Source organism: Emys orbicularis, chromosome 2 (genome assembly GCF_028017835.1).
Source record: "Emys orbicularis isolate rEmyOrb1 chromosome 2, rEmyOrb1.hap1, whole genome shotgun sequence".
Taxonomy (NCBI): Eukaryota; Metazoa; Chordata; order Testudines; family Emydidae; genus Emys; species Emys orbicularis.
This window is the reverse complement of record NC_088684.1, coordinates 175,213,217-175,231,253: the sequence shown is the minus strand read 5'-3', so window position 1 is coordinate 175,231,253 and position 18,037 is coordinate 175,213,217. Positions and strand designations below refer to the sequence as shown.

At 57.2% G+C, this 18,037-nt stretch overlaps 1 protein-coding gene across 1 annotated transcript in view; it reads left to right on the top strand.

Moving 5' to 3' along the window:
* Positions 1-1,323: 1,323 nt before the first annotated feature.
* The window catches only part of LOC135873750 (zinc finger protein 436-like), a 97,928-nt gene continuing 81,214 nt past the window's right edge, over positions 1,324-18,037 (top strand). Inside the window, exons 1-5 of the mRNA XM_065398382.1 lie at positions 1,324-1,512; positions 2,313-2,380; positions 3,363-3,509; positions 15,568-15,643; positions 16,547-16,673. Coding sequence (XP_065254454.1) covers positions 1,324-1,512; positions 2,313-2,380; positions 3,363-3,509; positions 15,568-15,643; positions 16,547-16,673 — 607 coding nt within the window. The remainder of the gene's footprint in view (positions 1,513-2,312; positions 2,381-3,362; positions 3,510-15,567; positions 15,644-16,546; positions 16,674-18,037) is intronic.

Below are 18,037 nucleotides of genomic sequence, written 5' to 3'. Positions count from 1 at the left end.
AGGAGCAAGGGGCCATTAACAGCCAGTCACTCTGTCAGAGTCATTGGGGGGATCCCAGCCCAGGGGTCTGGCCTGAGCCACACGAGCCCAATGACGTCAGCGGGAGTCACAGAGCCAGCCCCTGCAGTGGGGCATGGGGGGAGCTGCTGGGAAGTGGGTCCCTGATGCTTTGGGGCAACTCCCAGGAAGGATGGGACAGTGAAGGGCCCCATCTGTCATGGAGGCATAGGGCTGAGGGTCTCTGGGAGGGGCAGTGTGGGGATCTCTCTGCCATGAGGCCCTGGGGCTGAGAGGTCTGTGGGAGGGGCAGTATGGGGATCTCTCTGCCTTTGGGTGCTTACATGGGAGGGGGAAACATTAAATCTTCTCTCCCCATCCCTTCACACCCCTGTCCTTCCTCTTCCCCCCTCCCCAGCAAGAGTCACCCTCTGCCCTTGTCTCTCTGACGCAGAGATCCCCACGGACCAGTCAGAGAAGAAGGACCTTGCCCCTGAGGAAAAGGCAGAGGAGGATGAAGATCTGGCCACAGAAGGAGAGGAAGAGGAGGAAGACCTAGAGACAGAGGAGGAGGAGAAGCAGGAAGAGGAAGTCCTGACCACAGAAAAAGAGGAGGAGGTGGAGGACCTAGCCATAAAAGAGGAGGAGGACATGACCGCAGAGGAGGAGGAAGACCTGGACACAGTGGAGAAGGAGAACCTGTCTGCAGAAGAGGAAGAAGAGGAGGAGGAGGGGGAGGAGAACATGTCTGCAGAAGAGAAAGAAGAGGAGGAGGAGTAGAACCTGTCTGCAGAGGAGGAGGAGAATTTGTCAGCAGAAGAGGAGGAGGAGGAGCTCTCCATAGAAGATGAAGAGGACTTGACCACAGAGAAGGAGCAGGAGGAAGAGGACTTGGCCACAGAGGAGAAGGAGGAGGATGTGGCCATACAGGGGGAAGAAGAAGAGGCGGAAGAGGAGGTAGAGGACCTGGCTATAGACTAGGAGGACCCAGGAATGGAGCAGGACGAGGATGTGGCGATGCAGGGGAAAGAAGAGAAGGAGGTGGACCTGGCCATGGAGGAGGAGGAGCAAGAGAACCTGGCCAGAGAGGAAAACGAGAAGGAGGAAAAGGAGGAGGAGAACCTGGCCACGGAGAAGGAGAGGGAGGACCTGGCCGTAGAGGACAAGAAGGAGGAAAAGGACGAGGAGAACCTGGCCACGGAGAAGGAGCAGGAGGAAGAGGACCTGGCCACAGAGGAGAAGGAGGAGGATGTGGCCATGCAGGGGGAAGAAGAAGAGGCAGAAGAGGAGGTAGAGGACCTGGCTATAGACTAGGAGGACCCAGGAATGGAGGAGGAGGAGGATGTGCTGATGCAGGGGGAAGAAGAAGAGGACGGGGAGGACCAGGCCATAGGAATGGAGCACGTGGTCATGGACAAGAAAGCAGAAGAGGATGACTTGGATGAGGAGGAGGAGGAGGAGGGCAAGGCCAAGTCCTCCTCCACCTCCATGGCCATGTCCCCTTTGCCCAGATGCGTAAATAGGGCAGTAATGAGTTGGAGCAGGGAGGGGATCTTACCTCTCTCTATAGCATTGGAGAGAGAGATAATGGAATAGTGACAGCCAGTTCTGGTGTCTGTGTTTTAAAGGATGATGTTACATTGGAGAGGGTGCAGAAAAGAGTCACACAAATGATCTGAGAGCTGGAGAAAATGACCTACAGTGAGAGACTCAGACTGTAGGTGGGTGAAATTTAATGGCCTGGAACATTCAAGAGGTCAGATGAGATGATCCAATGGTGCCTTCTGGCCTTAAGCTCTATGAAACTCTATGAAGCATCGTCCTCTCCACCCCCCGCTCCGATGTGCTTCACCGCACAGAAGGGTGGCCGGCCAGCCTGGAATGGCCCTGCTCCAAAGCGGCCCTCGTGGAGAAGACAGCGATGAGTGAGAGACGGCTGTGGGGACCTGGCGGGAGGGCAGGAGACCTCGGACAAGGAGGGGGCTCCCCTGGGCAGGGCACTGGAGGGGACAGCAGAGAGCAGGGATTCCTGGGGCTGAGGTCTGGGCACCGCCAAGAGGAAATTCTGGCCGTAAGCGCTGGGGGCAGGTGGGGAATCGTGGGACTGGAGGGTAAGCTGAGGCTGGGGGTAGAAAGGTAAGGGGCAGCTGCGAGAGGCTGGGCAAGGGCCAAGTTGGAAGGGAAGGAAGGAATCGGGAGGACAGGGCCCAGGTGTGTTGCCAGAGGATCCTGCTGGCTGTGTCTGGGCAGCCTCTCTGGGAAGTGCCCAGGGGTCAGTGGGGTCTGAATCTGACCTTCTCCTTTGGGTCTTACAGGAACTAACTGAGGAGCTGCCCCAGGACTCTGGGCCCAGCTCTGTCCTCTCCAGCTCCATGGACCGCACGTGAAACCTCCCGTACCAGAAGCTCCCGTCCGGCTCCCCCAGCTCTGGTGCTGCTCAGACCCAGACAAGCTGCCTCCTCCATGGCCAAGTTCTCCTCTACCTCCTGCACAGCCTGCAGTGATGGGTAAGGGAACCCATGGCCACACAGAGACCCCATGGGCACGGGTGGGGATTGAATCTGGGCCCTTCACCACCATGGGCACAAGCTCTGTCAGGCTCCCATTCAGAAAGCCATGGAAGGCTCTGCCTGCAGACACCCCCTCTCCATTCCCACTGCCAGACTCTTGACCGCAGTGACAATGAAGAAGCAGGAGAACTCCTGCCAGAGAACCCCCGGGCTGCACACTCGGGTGTCACTGAGACGTCTCTGGGAGCCATTTCCAGAGTGTTCTGGTGGGGTCATTTTCCTTCTCTAACCCAGGGTGTGTCTGCTCCCAGAATCTCAGCCAGGGAGGCCACCCTGCAGAATATGGCCCCGCAGTTTGGCGATGGGCTGCAGGAATCACCACGTAGGTGTGCAGCAGCCGTAGCGCCTGCATTGACCATGGGCCAAAACCTGCAGCCCTGACAGCCCAGGATACCCCCACGGATGGCAATGGGAGTGTAGCCTGGGTAACTAGCTGCTGGGCCAGGGCATATAGAGAGAGGACTCAGAGATGCAGCAAACCAATGGCCAGAGAAGTGAAGGATGTAAGGGAAAGAGAAGAGCTAGGACATCTGGGGAGCTGCTGCAGTCAAGGGATCCCAGCCGGAAGAGAGAAGATGGGTGGGTTAGACACACAAAGTCCTGCATCTTGGTAGGGGTTAGACTAGATGAACCTTGCCAGGGGCGGTGAGTTATATGGGCCCGTGGTGCCCAGGCTCCAGCAAATTCAGGGCCTGGGGGGTCTGGCTCCACCAATGTTCAGAGCAGGGTTTCTCCCCCAGCCCTGACTGCCACCCCCACGCGCCTCCCCCTCGCGTCTCTTCCTGCCCCTTGCAGCTCCGCCCTGCGCTCCCTGGCCGGCTGCTGCCACTGCGGGGTACAAGGGAGTGGCGCCGGGGGCATGCTGAGGCGGCTGACGCGCCTGCGGAGGGAGCAGGCACATGGCAGCCTGCCGCCCCTCCCCGCTCCCCCCCCCCCCAGCAGGTGACTCCGGGTCGAATCCGAGGGAGCCGGGGGCTTATCCTGGCAGGACCTCCTGAGCAGCAGCCTGGCGGGGCTTGGATGAGTGTCTTGTCCCTGGGGGGATCCTCCCCTCTGGCCTCCCACCCCAGCCCCAGGGCAGCCTGCCTGCTGCACCCCAAACTCCTCATCCCTGGCCCAGCCCCACCCCCTGCACCTCCTCCCGCACCCCAACGCCCTGGCCCACCCAGAGCCTGCACCCAGCACCCAAACCCCTCCCGTACCCGCTCCTGCACCCCAACCCCCTGTCCCAACCCAGAGCCTGCACCCAGCACCCAAACCCCCTCTCACACCCAGCCCCCAATCCCCCTCCTGCACCCCAACCCCATGCTCCAGCCCAGAGCCTGCACCCAGCACCCAAACTCCATCCCAGAGCCTGAACCCCCTTCTGCACCCCAACCCCAACCCCCTGTACCAGTCCAGAGCCTGCACCCAGCACCCAAACTCCGTCCCAACGCCCGCACCCCAAACCCCCTCCTGCACCCAAACGCCCTCCCTGAACCTTGCAGTCCCTTCTAACCCTATGGGTCTATAATTCTTTGATTCTAGCATCTGTCACCTAAAAAGAAGGGCTGACGCGTATGGATTTCCTCCGCATCCTCTGCACTGAAGACAGAAGTTTCTCCGCAATGGCCTGGTCTTCCTGGAGTGCTCCTTTAGCACCTCCATCGCCTAGTGGCTTTGCTGACTGTTTGGCAGACTTCCTGCATCCCATGGATTTAACCAATACTTTGCTGTTAGTTGTTGTGCCTTAGCTAGTTGCTCTTCACATTCTTTTTTGGCCTTATTATACTTTTCATTTGACTTGCCAGAGTTTATGCTTCTTTGTATTTTCCTCACTAGGATTTGACTTCCAAAGTGCCTCTTTCACTCGGCTGTTTAGCCCTGGGGGCATTTTTTTTATCCTCGCACTGGTTTGTTTTTTATTTGCGGGATACATGTAGTGTGAGCCTCTAGCATGGTGTTTTTAAACAGTCTCCGTGCGCTTTGCTGGCATTTCACCCTGGCGTGTTGCTTTTAATTTCCATTTAACGAGCCCCCTCACGTCTGTGCAGTTCCCCTTTCTGAGTTGAATGCTCCTGCGGTGGGTTTCTTTGGCAGTTCTCCCTCCAGGGCTGTGCCATGTAATTCCATCAGGGCTGCGATTCCTGAGAGTAACTACTCCAGCGTGGAGGCTGCACGGTGAGAGCTCACACCGTGCACTGTCCTAAGCAGAGAACGTCTCCAAGGGCCGGCGCTGTGGTACCGCTCCTCGCCAACGCCGCCCGGCTCCGCTGCATGTGCCCTGTCAGCCAGCAGGGGTTTGTGCTCGATTGTCACAAAAGGGGGATAAAAGGACTCTCTGATCTGTGTGAGGGGGACCGTTACCAGCATTCAGCCAGTCTTCACAGAGGCGCTGGGCGTCATCTGGCCCCTCGGCAGCTCGGGGCACAGTGCAGAAAGTGAACTCACAGCCTGCGCTGATTCAATGTACTGCCCCCCCTTTGCTCCCCTCCCCCACACGGCCTGTTCCCTTTCCCCTCCCTCGCCTGCCCCCCACAATGGGGCCTGTTTGCAACAGCAGCAGGTGCGGGGCCAGGGGCAGAAGCAACATTGACCGACATATGTCACGGGGTTGGATAACCTCAGATGAAAGCACGTGGCCCCATTACTCTCTGGGAGGGGCCGGCAGGGGTAGGTCGGTGGCAGCAGGGGGGGCACAGGGTCTCCTTCGCTCAGCTCAGGGCACTGTGCGGTTAACAGGACACTTGTTTTCCTTGGCGGCGACGGCGTCGTCTAGCCGTTCGTCCGTGACGCTCCCCAGTGCAGCAGGGCTCTATCCCTGCACCAATGAACTACACCAGGCCGCGCTGCAGGGATGACGCGAGGAGGGGTGGGCCGGGCAGCTTCCCCTCAGCAATCAGCCCCACGGCCATCGAGATGCTCTTTTAAAGTCACTTTCCCAGTCAGGAAGCTGCAGAGGGGCCGGAGTGTGAGACAGAGCAGCCCACCGCCCCCACAGGCCAGCCCATGCCATGCCGGCAGCTCAGTGCAGGGCACATTCCTGGTCACCGAGCTCAACGCCCATCGGCTCACCTGGATGGCGTGTCCCTCTGCCTAGGACAGCAGATCAGCCCCTTAGCACGGGGCTCTGGAGACCCCGCCCGCGAGAGGGGTCCCACAGGACAGAGAGCGGATCATGCCAGTGCAGGGGCATCAGCTAGCAACCAGAGGGGAGCACGGAGCTAGCAGCTAGCAGAGGGGAGCACGGAGATGAAATGTCCAGCCGCCTCTGTGGTAGAAAGGGTCTCTGAGGCTCAGGGCAGGAGGCTACCAACCCTCAGGGACCCGCTCTGACTCCTGTGCTCACGGCCCTCCAGGGGCTAGTGCAGACGGGAGAGGGGCACAATCTGGGGGGACACACACACTAGTGATAAGGCACCTGCGAGGTCAAAGGTGCAGAGCACCCCCGCCATCCGGAGACCTAAACTGCCCTCCACACCAACCACGTCACTCCTCCAAAATCCCAACCCGGCCTGGCCTCTCCCCGCTCCTCTCTGGGACACTCAGTGCTGGGCTAGAGCGCTGGCAGCCACCGTGCGAGGAGATTGCACACGGGGATCTCGCTCACCGTCCTCCCTCACCCTCAGGAGGGGACACAGCACAGACCCACTGAACCCCATCGCCCCTCGGAAGGGGGCTCAGGCCCAGCCAGATGTTCAACAAGGACAAGTGCAGAGTCCTGCACTTCGGACGGAAGAATCCCATGCACTGCTACAGGCTGGGGACCGACTGGCTAAGCGGCAGTTCTGCAGAAAAGGACCTGGGGATTACAGTGGATGAGAAGCTGGATTTGAGTCAGCAGTGTGCCCTTGTTGCCAAGAAGGCTAACGGCATATTGGGCTGCATTCGTAGGAGCATTGCCAGCAGATCGAGGGAAGTGATTATTCCCCTCTATTCGGCACCGGTGAGGCCATATCCGGAGTGTGCGTCTAAGTGGGTATTCACCCACGAAAGCTTATGCTCCAATACATCTGTTAGTCTATAAAGTGCAGGACTCTTTGTTGCTTTTTACAGATCCAGACTAACACGGCTACCCCTCTGATACTTGATCCGGAGTATTGTGTCCAGTTTTGGTCCCTCCAGAACAGAAAGGATGTGGACAATTGGAGAGATTCCAGCGGAGGGCAAGGAAAATGATCAGGGGTCTGGGGCACATGATGTATGAGGAGAGGCTGAGGGAACTGGGCTTATTTAGTCTGCAGAAGAGAAAAGTGAGGGGGGATTTGATAGCAGCTTTTGATAGCAGCATCTCCTGTATGTTCAAGAGTTCCACTGAATGGGAATGTGAAATGAATTTAAACATCAACATTTTTCCTGTTGAAATGTACAAACGCCGAGCAAACCTGTCCATCGTCTAAAATCAGTTCCGGTCCTCTGAGGCTCTAGTTTGCTTTCATCTATTAAACAAAGATAAGTTTCAGAGGGGGAGCCGTGTTAGTCTGTTTCAGCAAAAACAACGAGGAGTCCTGTGGCACCTTAAAGACTAACAAATCTGACAAGGTGGGTTCCAGCCCATGAAAGCTTATGCCCAAATCAATGTGTTAGTCTTTAAGGTGGCACAGGGCGACTCCTTGTTCAAACAATGATAGAATATGAATGTACATTTGCAGGTACTTGTTCTCCACGAGCGATGCTGTGCAGAAGAACAAGAACCACATCCAGTTGGGGCTCAGGAGTTAGCAGAGATCACCAGCACCTTGGCTCCTTCACAGTCAGCCAGCAGTAGCTGGGCCCCAGGACAAGCCACAAGAACCAGCCAGTGGCTCTAAGCAGGAAAATAGCCACCAAGAAGCTGGCTAGAGCTGCCAGGATCCCCAGAAAGGCCACCATGCCCATGTCCAGGAATAGTCCTAAGAAAGTGGTGGCTGCAGCAGGGACAAAAAAAGGCAGAGTAAAGCCCTGCAAAGGTCACTGCTGCCAAACCCCAGAAGGTGGTCAAGAGCCCACCTGAAAGTAAGACAGGAGGGAGCAAGGCTAAAACCAAACCGAAAGCCAGGGCTAAGAATGTGGCCCTGAGAAAGAAGTGAAGCGATTTCCATGGGGATGACTCCTGTTCCCCAAATGTTCTTTTAAGACTGACCGTGGACCTCCCAGAAAGAGCCAGATCCCACAGGACAAACAGCCCCACAGAGCGCAAAGTAAGGTGGAGGCAGTGAGGGGTGTGTGTGCGGAGGGTGTTTCTCTTACACAGGGGAAGTGTTGTGTTTTGTGAAGCACCTTCCAGATGAATGCGGCTCTGACAGGGGATCTGCCCATCGCTCCTACGTGAGTCTGTGATCTGCTTCTGCTGTCTGAGAGGGACACTCGCTATCTGAGGCATAGCTACGCAGCACATCTGTGATGAGGACAGGTTACAAACGCTGGGTTCAATGACAGATGAGGTCGGGGAGGTTCTGGAAGGGGAATGGCAGCGCCACACAGGGTCATAATACTCAGACAGGGGCCTCACTTTCACTTCCCCTTTGGTTTCCATCACTCATTCCCTGACAGCCCCTCGCCACACACACAGAGTCACAACCCTCTCCGTGTCCCACACACACTCCATTGGCTACAGCCTCTCTGTGACTCCCTGTAATGATGCGGTTCTGGCGGGACCCAACGGAGAGTGCCAATTCAGGACAAATCGCGTAAAACAGGGCACTTACAGCCCAAGGCTGGGGTTTTTCCACCTCTAAGGCAAACCAAACCAGCCAGACTAAGAAGACTTCGCTCTCACCCCACTGGCTAACCACAAGTCACACAAGCAATTCCCTTAGACACTCCAGTTTCCCAGTATCACCACCAGTGCCGCTCGTTATGGGGACAAATGGTTATGAAAACCAATACCCCAGTAAAAGAAAAAAGGTTCTCTCGATCGCAAAGGACCAAGCCCCAGACCCAGGTCAATAGACAAATCAGATCTTACCCACAAATCACGCTGTTGCCAATCCTTTAGAATCTAAAATCTAAAGGTTTATTCATAAAAGGAAAAAGATATAGATGAGAGCTAGAATTGGTTAAATGGAATCAATTACATACAGTAAAGGCAAAGTTCTTGGTTCAGGCTTGTAGCAGTGATGAAGTAAACTGCAGGTTCAAAATCAAGTCTCTGGAACATCCCCAGCTGGGATGGGTCCTCAGTCCTTTGTTCAGAGCTTCAGTTTGTAGCAAAGTTCCTCCAGAGGTAAGAAGCAGGATTGAAGACAAGATGGAGACGAGGCATCTGCCTTTTATAGTCTTTTCCAGGTGTAAGAACACCTCTTTGTTCTTACTGTGGAAAATTACAGCAAAATGGAGTCTGGAGTCACATGGGCCAGTCCCTGCATACTTTGCTGAGTTGCAAGGCGTATTTGCCTTCTCTCAATGGGTCAATTGTATAGCTGATGGTCCTTAATGGGCCATCAAGCAGGCTAGGCAGAGCTAACACAAACTTGTCTGGGGTGTCACCCAGAAGCATAGCATAAGTTTGAAATACAGACAGTATAGAGCCAATATTCATAACTTCACCTACAAAATTGATACACACATATAGACAGCATAATCATAACCAGCAATCCATAACCTTGTCTTTGACACCTCATTTGACCCCCTTTATACAAGATTTGGTGCCACTATAGGACTTTGGTTGCAACCATGTTCTATATGGTCCCAGATTATATGAATAACGTCACACTCCCCCAGATGGGGGCTTGTCTCTGCATCACCTCAGCAGGGAAGGAGAGAGGCTGAAGGAGGACAAGAGACAGGTGGGGCTAGACAGGAATGGAAGAGACACTTCCTCCTCCTCTTTTTAAGAGACACCTTAAGCTCACCCTTGAGAAGTTCTAGCCCTAGGTGGTTTAAACCAGTCACCTTCCCATTAACAGCTGGTGGCAGGAACCAGCTTGATCACTGAAGGCTGGCTACCTGTTCCTGCCTTCCTGAGGGACTAGAACATGGATTTTGTGTGGTTCACTCAACCCCTCCCTCCTTCCAAATCCACCTTTGAGACAAGGAGGCCAGCGCTTCAATGTGTGCTCCAGGGGTTAGCGCGCAGTACTTGTAGAGCAGTGCTGTGTGGAGGGATGCTGAGGTTGTGAGTTTAAGCTTTACCTGAAGCATTGTCTGTTTTCTTTAAGCAAATGGCTTCAGCCATTCATCTTGCCCTGTGGAAAATACAATTCCAGCTCAGAAGACACTGAGAAAGGAAGACATCCAGGTCAGCCCCCTTCACTTGTTACTTTGGCTACAGCAGTGGTTCTCAAACTATTTGCCATTGTGGGTGCATATGCAGCTCTCTGTGTGTTACGTGGGCCACATCCACACAATATATCTACGACTTGTATGTCTCTGAGGATGTCACGTGGGCCGCACCTGTGCTGCTTGGGCCACAAACGGCCCCTGGGCCCCAGGTTGAGAACCACAGAGTGCAGGGCAGAATCTACAGCTCTGTGATACTCTGCTGTCCACCAACCCTCTGTGTCACGATGGCTCCAGCAGAGCCTAGAGCACGGCCCATCCTGTGAGTCCTGACCCCCTGACCCCGCCTCAATCTACGTCTGGGGGAATTCTGCCCCACTGTGCACCTCAGTTCCCTGTAAGCTGCACGGCCGCAGTGTATTTAGCGCCATGCAGCCGCTCAGGGAACCCGCCCAGCCAGGACCTGCTGCGGCCGGGGGAGGGAGGCCCGACCCCAACCCCAACCTAGCCCTGGACCTGCTGCAGCCGCTCCCCTGACCCCCCTCCACCCCAGGCCCTGCTCACATTCCTCCCTTTCCCTCAAGTCCCCTCCCCGCCTCTTCCTGCCCCTGCTCCACCCCATCCCACCTCCTCCTCCAAACGCTCCCTGTCCCACTCCTCCTCCTCCTTTCTGGAGCTGTTCGCAGTGTGGGGGGAGGCACTGGGAGGGAGGGGCAGGAGTTGGTCAGTGGGGCCACCAGCAAGTGAGACGCTCTGGGGGCCAGGGGGAGCTTGGCTGTCTCGGTGTCTCTGAGTAGCACCGAGTAATTTTTCTCTGGGTGCTCCAGCCCTGCAGCATCCACGGAGTAGGTGCCTATTGGGGTGACCCTCCCCAGACCCCAACTCAGCCCCAGACCTGCCACGGCAGGGAGAGGCACCTCTCTCTCCCCCAGCCAGGGGCTGCTGCGGAGAGAGAGAGCTAATGTAGTGCCCATCTTTACAAAAGGGAAGAAGGAGGATCCGGGGAACTACAGGCCAGTCAGCCTCACCTCAGTCCCTGGAAAAATCATGAAGCAGGTCCTCAAGAAATCAATTCTGAAGCACGTACAGGAAAGAAAAGTGATCAGGAACAGTCCGCATGGATTCACCAAGGATAAGTCATGCCTGACTAACCTAATTGCCTTCTATGATGAGATAACTGGCTCTGTGGATGAGGGGAAAGCAATGGACGTGTTATTCCTTGACTTTAGCAAAGCTTTTGATACCGTCTCCCACAGTATTCTTGCCAGCAAGTTAAAGAAGTACGGGCTGGATGAATGGACTGTAAGATGGATAGAAAGCTGGCTAGATCGTTGGGCTCAACGGGTAGTGATCAATGGCTCCATGTCTAGTTGGCAGCCGGTATCAAGTGGAGTGCCCCAAGGGTCAGTCCTGGGGCCGGTTTTGTTCAATATCTTCTGGAGGATGGCATGGATTGCACCCTCTGCAAGTTTGCAGATGACACTAAACTGGGAGGAGTGGTAGATACGCTGGAGAGTAGGGATAGGATACAGAGGGACCTAGACAAATTGGAGGATTGGGCCAAAAGAATGAGTCCAGCGGAGGGCAAGAAAAATGATTAGGGGGCTGGAGCACATGACTTATGAGGAGAGGCTGAGGGAACTGGGATTGTTTAGTCTGCAGAAGAGAAGAATGAGGGGGGATTTGATAGCTGCTTTCAACTACCTGAAAGGGGGTTCCAAAGAGGATGGATCTAGACCAGGGGTCGACAACCTTTCAGAAGTGGTGTGCCGAAGCTTCATTTATTCACTCTAATTTAAGGTTTCGCGTGCCAGTAATACCTTTTAACATTTTTAGATGGTCTCTTTCTACAAGTCTATAATATATAACTAAACTATCGTTGTATGTAAAGTAAGTAAGTTTTTTAAAATGTTTAAGACGCTTCATTTAAAATTAAATTAAAATGCAGAGTCCCCCAGACCGGTGGCCAGGCCCAGGCAGTGTGAGTGACACTGAAAATCAGCTCGCGTGCCGGCTTCGGCACCCGTGCCATAAGTTGCCTACCCCTGATCTAGACTGTTCTCAGTGGTATCAGATGACAGAACAAGGAGCAATGGTCTCAAGTTGCAGTGGGGGAGGTTTAGGCTGGATATTAGGAAAAACTTTTTCACTAGGCGGGGGTTGAAGCACTGGAATGGGTTCCCTAGGGAAGTGGTGGAATCTCCATCATTAGAGGTTTTTAAGGTCAGGCTTGACAAAGCCCTGGCTGGGATGATTTAGTTGGGGTTGGTCCTGCTTTGAGCAGGGGGTTAGACTAGATACCTCCTGAGGTCCCTTCCAACCCTGAGATTCTATGATTGGGGGAGGTCCCGGACGATTGGAAAAAAGGCAAATATAATGCCCGTCTTTAAAAAAGGGAAGAAAGAGAACCTGGGGAACTACAGACTGGTCCGCCTCACCTCAGTCCCTGGCAAAATGATGGAGCAGGTCCTCAAGGAATCCATTTTGAAGCACTTGGAGGAGAGGAAGGCTGATCGGGAACAGTCAACATGGATTCACCAAGGGCAAGTCATGCCTGACCAACCTGATTGCCCCGCGACAACATCCCTATCACCCTCATGTCCCATTGAACCAGCTAACGTCCCTGTTCGGGCTAAACTTTCTTTCGTCTAGGCGATATTGACTGCCCAGAGGCACTAGCTCACCCCCTCTGGTGCCTGGGCCACGTGCAGGGGAACAGCTACTGCTCTCGGTTACGCTGCAGCTCAAGGGGCAGAGGTCTGTGCCTGGTGGATCAAAGGGCCTTGGTCTGATGATGAGTGTGGGGGGGGGTCGGTTTGGCTCCCCAGGATGTTGAGGTTGGGAGCTGTACAAATATAGGAAATGACACAAAAAATGTGCAGCCGCCTTGTCTGTGCGTGATCCTGGGGGCAGGAGGACAAGGCCGCTGTCTCTGAGCAAGACCCAGCAGCACCAGGGGTCGGTGCCGGATGTGCAATGGGCACAAACACGCCTGACACAGGCTCACTTGTGCAGCAATCCCTCTGCACTGCTCCTCCCTGGTCCAGCCAGCCCCAGACGAGCCTGTCCCAGAGACACAGGCTGCCCCGTCACCCCAGTGCCCCGTGACCCCAGCCGGATCTGGAGCGGCTCCTCTCTCAGAGGACAGCCCGGCAGAGCTGGGTCACAACTGTGGCCTATGGAGGGTCCCTGGTTTTGAACACGTAACATCACACAAGGGGCTTCCCGAACTGTCTGGGCGATGCTGCTCCACACGCTCCCCAGGACATTAGGAACCAGGCGGTTGTTAGGGTTCAAACGCCCCTCACCGGGCGTGTTTGCAGCCGGAGGCTGGCAATGGGGGGCAGGGGGGGCTGGCAATGGGGGGCAGGGAGAGACTGGCAATGGGGGTGGGGGGTGCAGGGAGAGGCTGTCAATGGGGGCAGGGGGGTGCAGGGAGATGATGGCAATGGGGGGTGGGGGGCAGGGAGAGGCTGGCAATGGGGGGCAGGGGGATGCAGGGAGAGGCTGGCAATGGGGGCAGAGGGGTGCAGGGATAGGATGGCAATGAGGGGTGGGGGGTGCAGCCAGAGGCTGGCAAAGGGGGGCAAGGGGGTGCAGCCAGAGGATGGCAATGGGGGGGCGGGGGGTGCAGGGAGAGGCTGGCAATGGGGGGCAGGGGGGTGCAGCCAGAGGGTGGCAATGGGAGGCAGGGAGAGGCTGGCAATGGGGGACAGGGGGGCAGGGAGAAGACGGCAATGGGGGTGAGGGGTGCAGCCAGAGGTGGCAATGGGGGGTGGAGGGGCAGGGAGAGGCTGGCAATGGGGGGCCGGGGGATGCAGGGAGAGGCTGGCAATGGGGGCAGGGGGGTGCAGGGATAGGATGGCAATGAGGGGTGGGGGGTGCAGCCAGAGGATGGCAATGGGGGGGCAGGGAGAGGCTGTCGATGGGGGGCAGGGGGGGCAGCCAGAGGATGGCAATGGGGGGCGGGGGGTGCAGGGAGAGGCTGGCAATGGGGGGCGGGGGATGCAGGGAGAGGATGGCAATGGGGGGCAGGGAGAGGCTGGCAATGGGGGAGTAAGGGGGGCAGGGAGAGGCTGGCAATGGGGAGGCGGGGGGTGCAGAGAGAGCCTGGCAATGGGGGTGGGGTAAGGGGTGCAGCCAGAGGGTGGCAATGGGGGGGCAGGGAGAGCTTGGCAATGAGGGGCAGGGGGTGCAGGGAGAGGCTGGCAATGGGGGGCAGGGGGGGGCAGGGAGAAGATGGCAATGTGGGGCGGGGGTGCAGGGGGCTGTGGGTCACGCCCCTTCCCCCACTCCCCCCCCGGCTGGAGATCTGGGCCCGGCCCCGCTGCCCGGGACGCTCCGTCTCCCGGCGATCCCGGGGCAGGCGCTGGCTGCAGCCCGGCCGGACGCACAGGAAGGGGCAGGACTCGGGAGCGGTGGGGGGGAAGTGGGGCGGACAGCCCCAGAGATCGGACACGGGGTAACCCCTGGGGCCGGGGGGAGACCCCGGGGAAAGTGACTCCGCACAAGGGCACCTGGGAGCGGCCCCGGCACAGCTGGGGGCCGGGGGGGTCCCCTGTGGGGCGATGTCGGGGAGGGGGGAGCCGGAGTTGCGGGGGGGGGGGGAAGGTCAGTGGAGGGGTGGGGGGGGGGTTGAACTGTCTGTGCAGCCGGGAGATGGGGGGGGGGAGATGCGCGGGGGCTGAGAGCCACTGACCGGAACTGTGAACACGTGTCTCTGCCAGCCCCTGCTCTGCCCCTTCCCCGCTCTGGGCTGGGGCAGGGGTGGGGGTGCAGGAGGGGGGAGGGAGTTTGGGTGCGGGATGTGGGAGGGGTGCAGGCTCTGGGAGGGAGTTTGGGGGAGGGGGTGGGCGTGCAGGCTCTGGGAGGAAATGAGAGTGTAGGAGGGGGTGCTGGGTGCAGGCTCGGCTGGGGCAGTGGTGGGGGTGCAGGAGGGGTGAGAGGGTGCAGGCCCTGGGAGGGAGTTTGGAGGCGGGAAGGGGTGTGGGGGGAGGCGGTGGGGTGCAGGCTCTTGGAGCGGGTAGAGGATGCAGCATTTACCTGGGGCACCCCCCTCGGGCAGCAGCTCCTAGGCGGCGTAGGCCAGGGGGTCTCCGCGTGCTGCTGCCCCCCTCCCCCCCCCAGGGGCCGCAGCGCAGGGACGGGCCTTTTTAAATCACACGGGGGCAGCAGGTGGGACCGGGGGCCGTGGCGGGGGGGAGTGCGCGGGGGCGGCAGGTCGGGGGGAGGGGAAGGAGGGTGCGGGGGTGGCAGGAGGGACTGGGGGACGCGTGGGGGCGGCAGGCGGGGTCGCGGGAGAGACCCGGCCCCGAACATTGGTGGAGCCGGGCCCCAGGCCAGGAATATTCCTGGTGCCCAGGCACCACGAGCCCCTACAACTCGCCGCCCGTGCCTCCTCATTTCCCCCCCCCACCTGCTGGGTCCCTCCTCGCCATCCCCTCCCTGCCAGTCATTTCCCTGCCTCTCCGCTCCCCCCTCACCCCGCTGTCCTATGGGGGAGGGGGCGGAGGAGAGACCCTGGGGAGCAGCAGTAGGGGGCGAGCGGGGGGCGGAGTGTGGGCGGAGTCTCGGGCTGCAGAGGCGGGGCAGGGAGCTAGTCTCCCCTTCCCCCCACCCAGGGAAGCTTCATCCCCCGCCTGCGCTTTCCCTGTCTGTAGAAATTCCCTCCAGTTCATCCCCTTTTCTCTCCTTGTCACGTATCGCCCAGCGTGGCAGAATCTCGGGGTCTGTCTGCAGGGAAAGAACCTGGGGAATCGTGATGTGAACGTACCTAAAGCCTGTTCTTCCACCTCCACAACTGCCCTTCTCGCCCTGCCAGGCTGCAGAACGACGCCCACGTTTCGCTCCAGCCCTTGGCACAGGGCAGAGAAATGGCTGCAGCGGAGCCAGTTCAGGTAGGGGTTATTGGGGGGTGGCTGGTGGGTTGCTGCAGGAGGGAGGGGGCAGCAATACACAGGGGGTGGGAAGGTTTGGGTCTGGTTTGGAGGTGGGAGCGGGGCAGGAAATTCGCAGGGTGGAGAAAGGGAGGAGGCCAGGGGGTGGCAAACCTGCTGGGACTTCTTTAATAAGTGCTCTGGATTCTAGGATCAGAGCCATGCGGTTCGGAGGGGAAATGCTCTAATTTGTGGGAGAGGAAACAACCCACCTAGGTGAGGTTAGGAAACACTGACCAGGCTCCCAGTGCTGGAGCCTGACCCGACTGACCAACGGCAGCTGCGAAATATGAAAGGGGCAGCTTAGGGGCCCTGCCCCTCCCTTCATATCCAGCTCCTCGCAATGAGGAGGGTGTTGGTATCTACCAGGGAATTGTCCCTGGACCCTGCCAGGGCTCCATCTCCTGTATCAGCCCCTGGCTAGTAGGTGTGTGATGGATCTGCTGGGAGAGACCAGGGGCTCTCTCTTCGTCCCCTCACCTGGGTGTTTCCTGGATGCTCTGGTACTAGATAGATTCATGGAGGGCAGGTCCATCGATGGCTATTAGCCGGGATGGGCAGGGATGGTGTCCCTAGTCTCTGTTTGCCAGAAACTGGGAATAGGCGACGGGTGAATCACTTGATGATTCCCTGTTCTGTTCATTCCCTCTGAGGCGTCTGGCACTGGCCACTGTCGGCAGACAGGATACTGGGCTAGATGGACCTTTGGTCTGACTCAGGCTGGCCATTCTTATGAGTGGTTTGGGGGTTGGCCTCTGCCTGCGAGCCCCTCAGAGCTTCCATTTGATTGGCTCCTTTCCCCCATGAATAGTGGAGTTGTGGCTGGGGCAGCAGGCACTGAGTGGGGGGCACCTGTTGTTTCAGGGGCCGGTGAGCTTCGAGGAGGTGGCTGTGTATTTCACCGTGGGGCAAGGGGCTCTGCTGGAACCCGCTCAGAGAGCCCTCTACAGAGACGTCATGCAGGAGAACTATGAGAACGTGACCTCGCTGGGTAAGGGTTCCTGTCCCCTCGGTTCTTAGGAGGGGAAATGCAGAGTTAAGGGTTATTGCATCCCCACAATGCTACCTCTACTCTGCCTGTTTTAGCAACACCCCAACAAGCCAGTGACACACACCCTAGCGCTCTGCCCTCCCCTGCTACAGGACGCTCTGGGAACAGCGCACAGGGGCAGCACAGCACGAAGTCTGACATCTTCTCTTTGCTAGAGCAAAACTTGGATTTAGGTCCAATGTGACAAACAGAAACTTCCGACCCCTGGCCGGCACTCACACACTGATCCCACTCTACACAAACCAGCTCAGACCTGCAAAGTGAGATCACCCCTTTCCCTCGCCCCGAGGATTCCTCCTGAGTCACTGACTTCGCTTAGCTCTCACTGAGCCCTGAGGATCACTAGCACATATGTCACCAGGATGCTGACAATCTCGGTGACAAGACCTCACCCCTGTGCACCTTCACAGACCCAGCCTCCAGCCCTTAGCACGGGCATGAGGCAGACTAGGCCCCCAAGTTTTACATGCACCTCTCTTCATATCACAGTCACATCTCTGCCAAGCTGCTCCCAATCATCCACAGCTGACACACATGCAGGAAAATGCTGGTATTCCGATCCGTGGAACACAACACAAACGGTGGCATGTTCTTCTTAGTCGTTCTTCATAGCTGTATGTCTACCCTAGAGCTTTTCCCAGCATAGCTGTGTTGGTCAGCGGTGTAATTTTTCACACCCCCATCACACAGAGCTAGGCTAGCAAAAAGTTTAAGTGCAGACTGGAAAAGAAAGTGGTTTTTTTAGTTCAGAGAACTTTAAACTATTAATCTTAACACAAACATTTTGGTATAAAAGGGAAAGCTTCCAAGAGGAACTTCTGCCGGATGCAAGAAAAATGCACAACACACGTAGTGTGAAAGCTATCGGAGCTCGGGCTCAGGCTCCAGTCCATGGGTGTCGTTCAGGTTCAGTGGCCACAGCCCATCCCCTTGAGTAAACCTTTCCCTGGGCCAGCAGATTGCTGGCAACCCTCGCGCAGTTCATAGGGACGTAGTCTGGCAGCACGTGTGCATTTCCATGTCAGCGACTGCTCAGTTTGGCTTGTGCTGCTCTGAGATTCCAGATTCTGCAGCTATTGGCTTTCAGAGCTGGTTTCCTGCAGAAGACAGGGGTGTCCTATATTAACAGAGCTCAACGCCAAGTGACTGTGATCAGTCCAGGAACAATTAGAACCACAGTTTCAGCCCCAGCTGTGTGCAGAAAACATTTCAAGACCAAGATGATTTTGTCAAAAGCTGCCTAGGGTGGTGGGGCTGAATCTCAGGAACATCTTTAACCAGTCACCCCATACTGGGACCAGTAA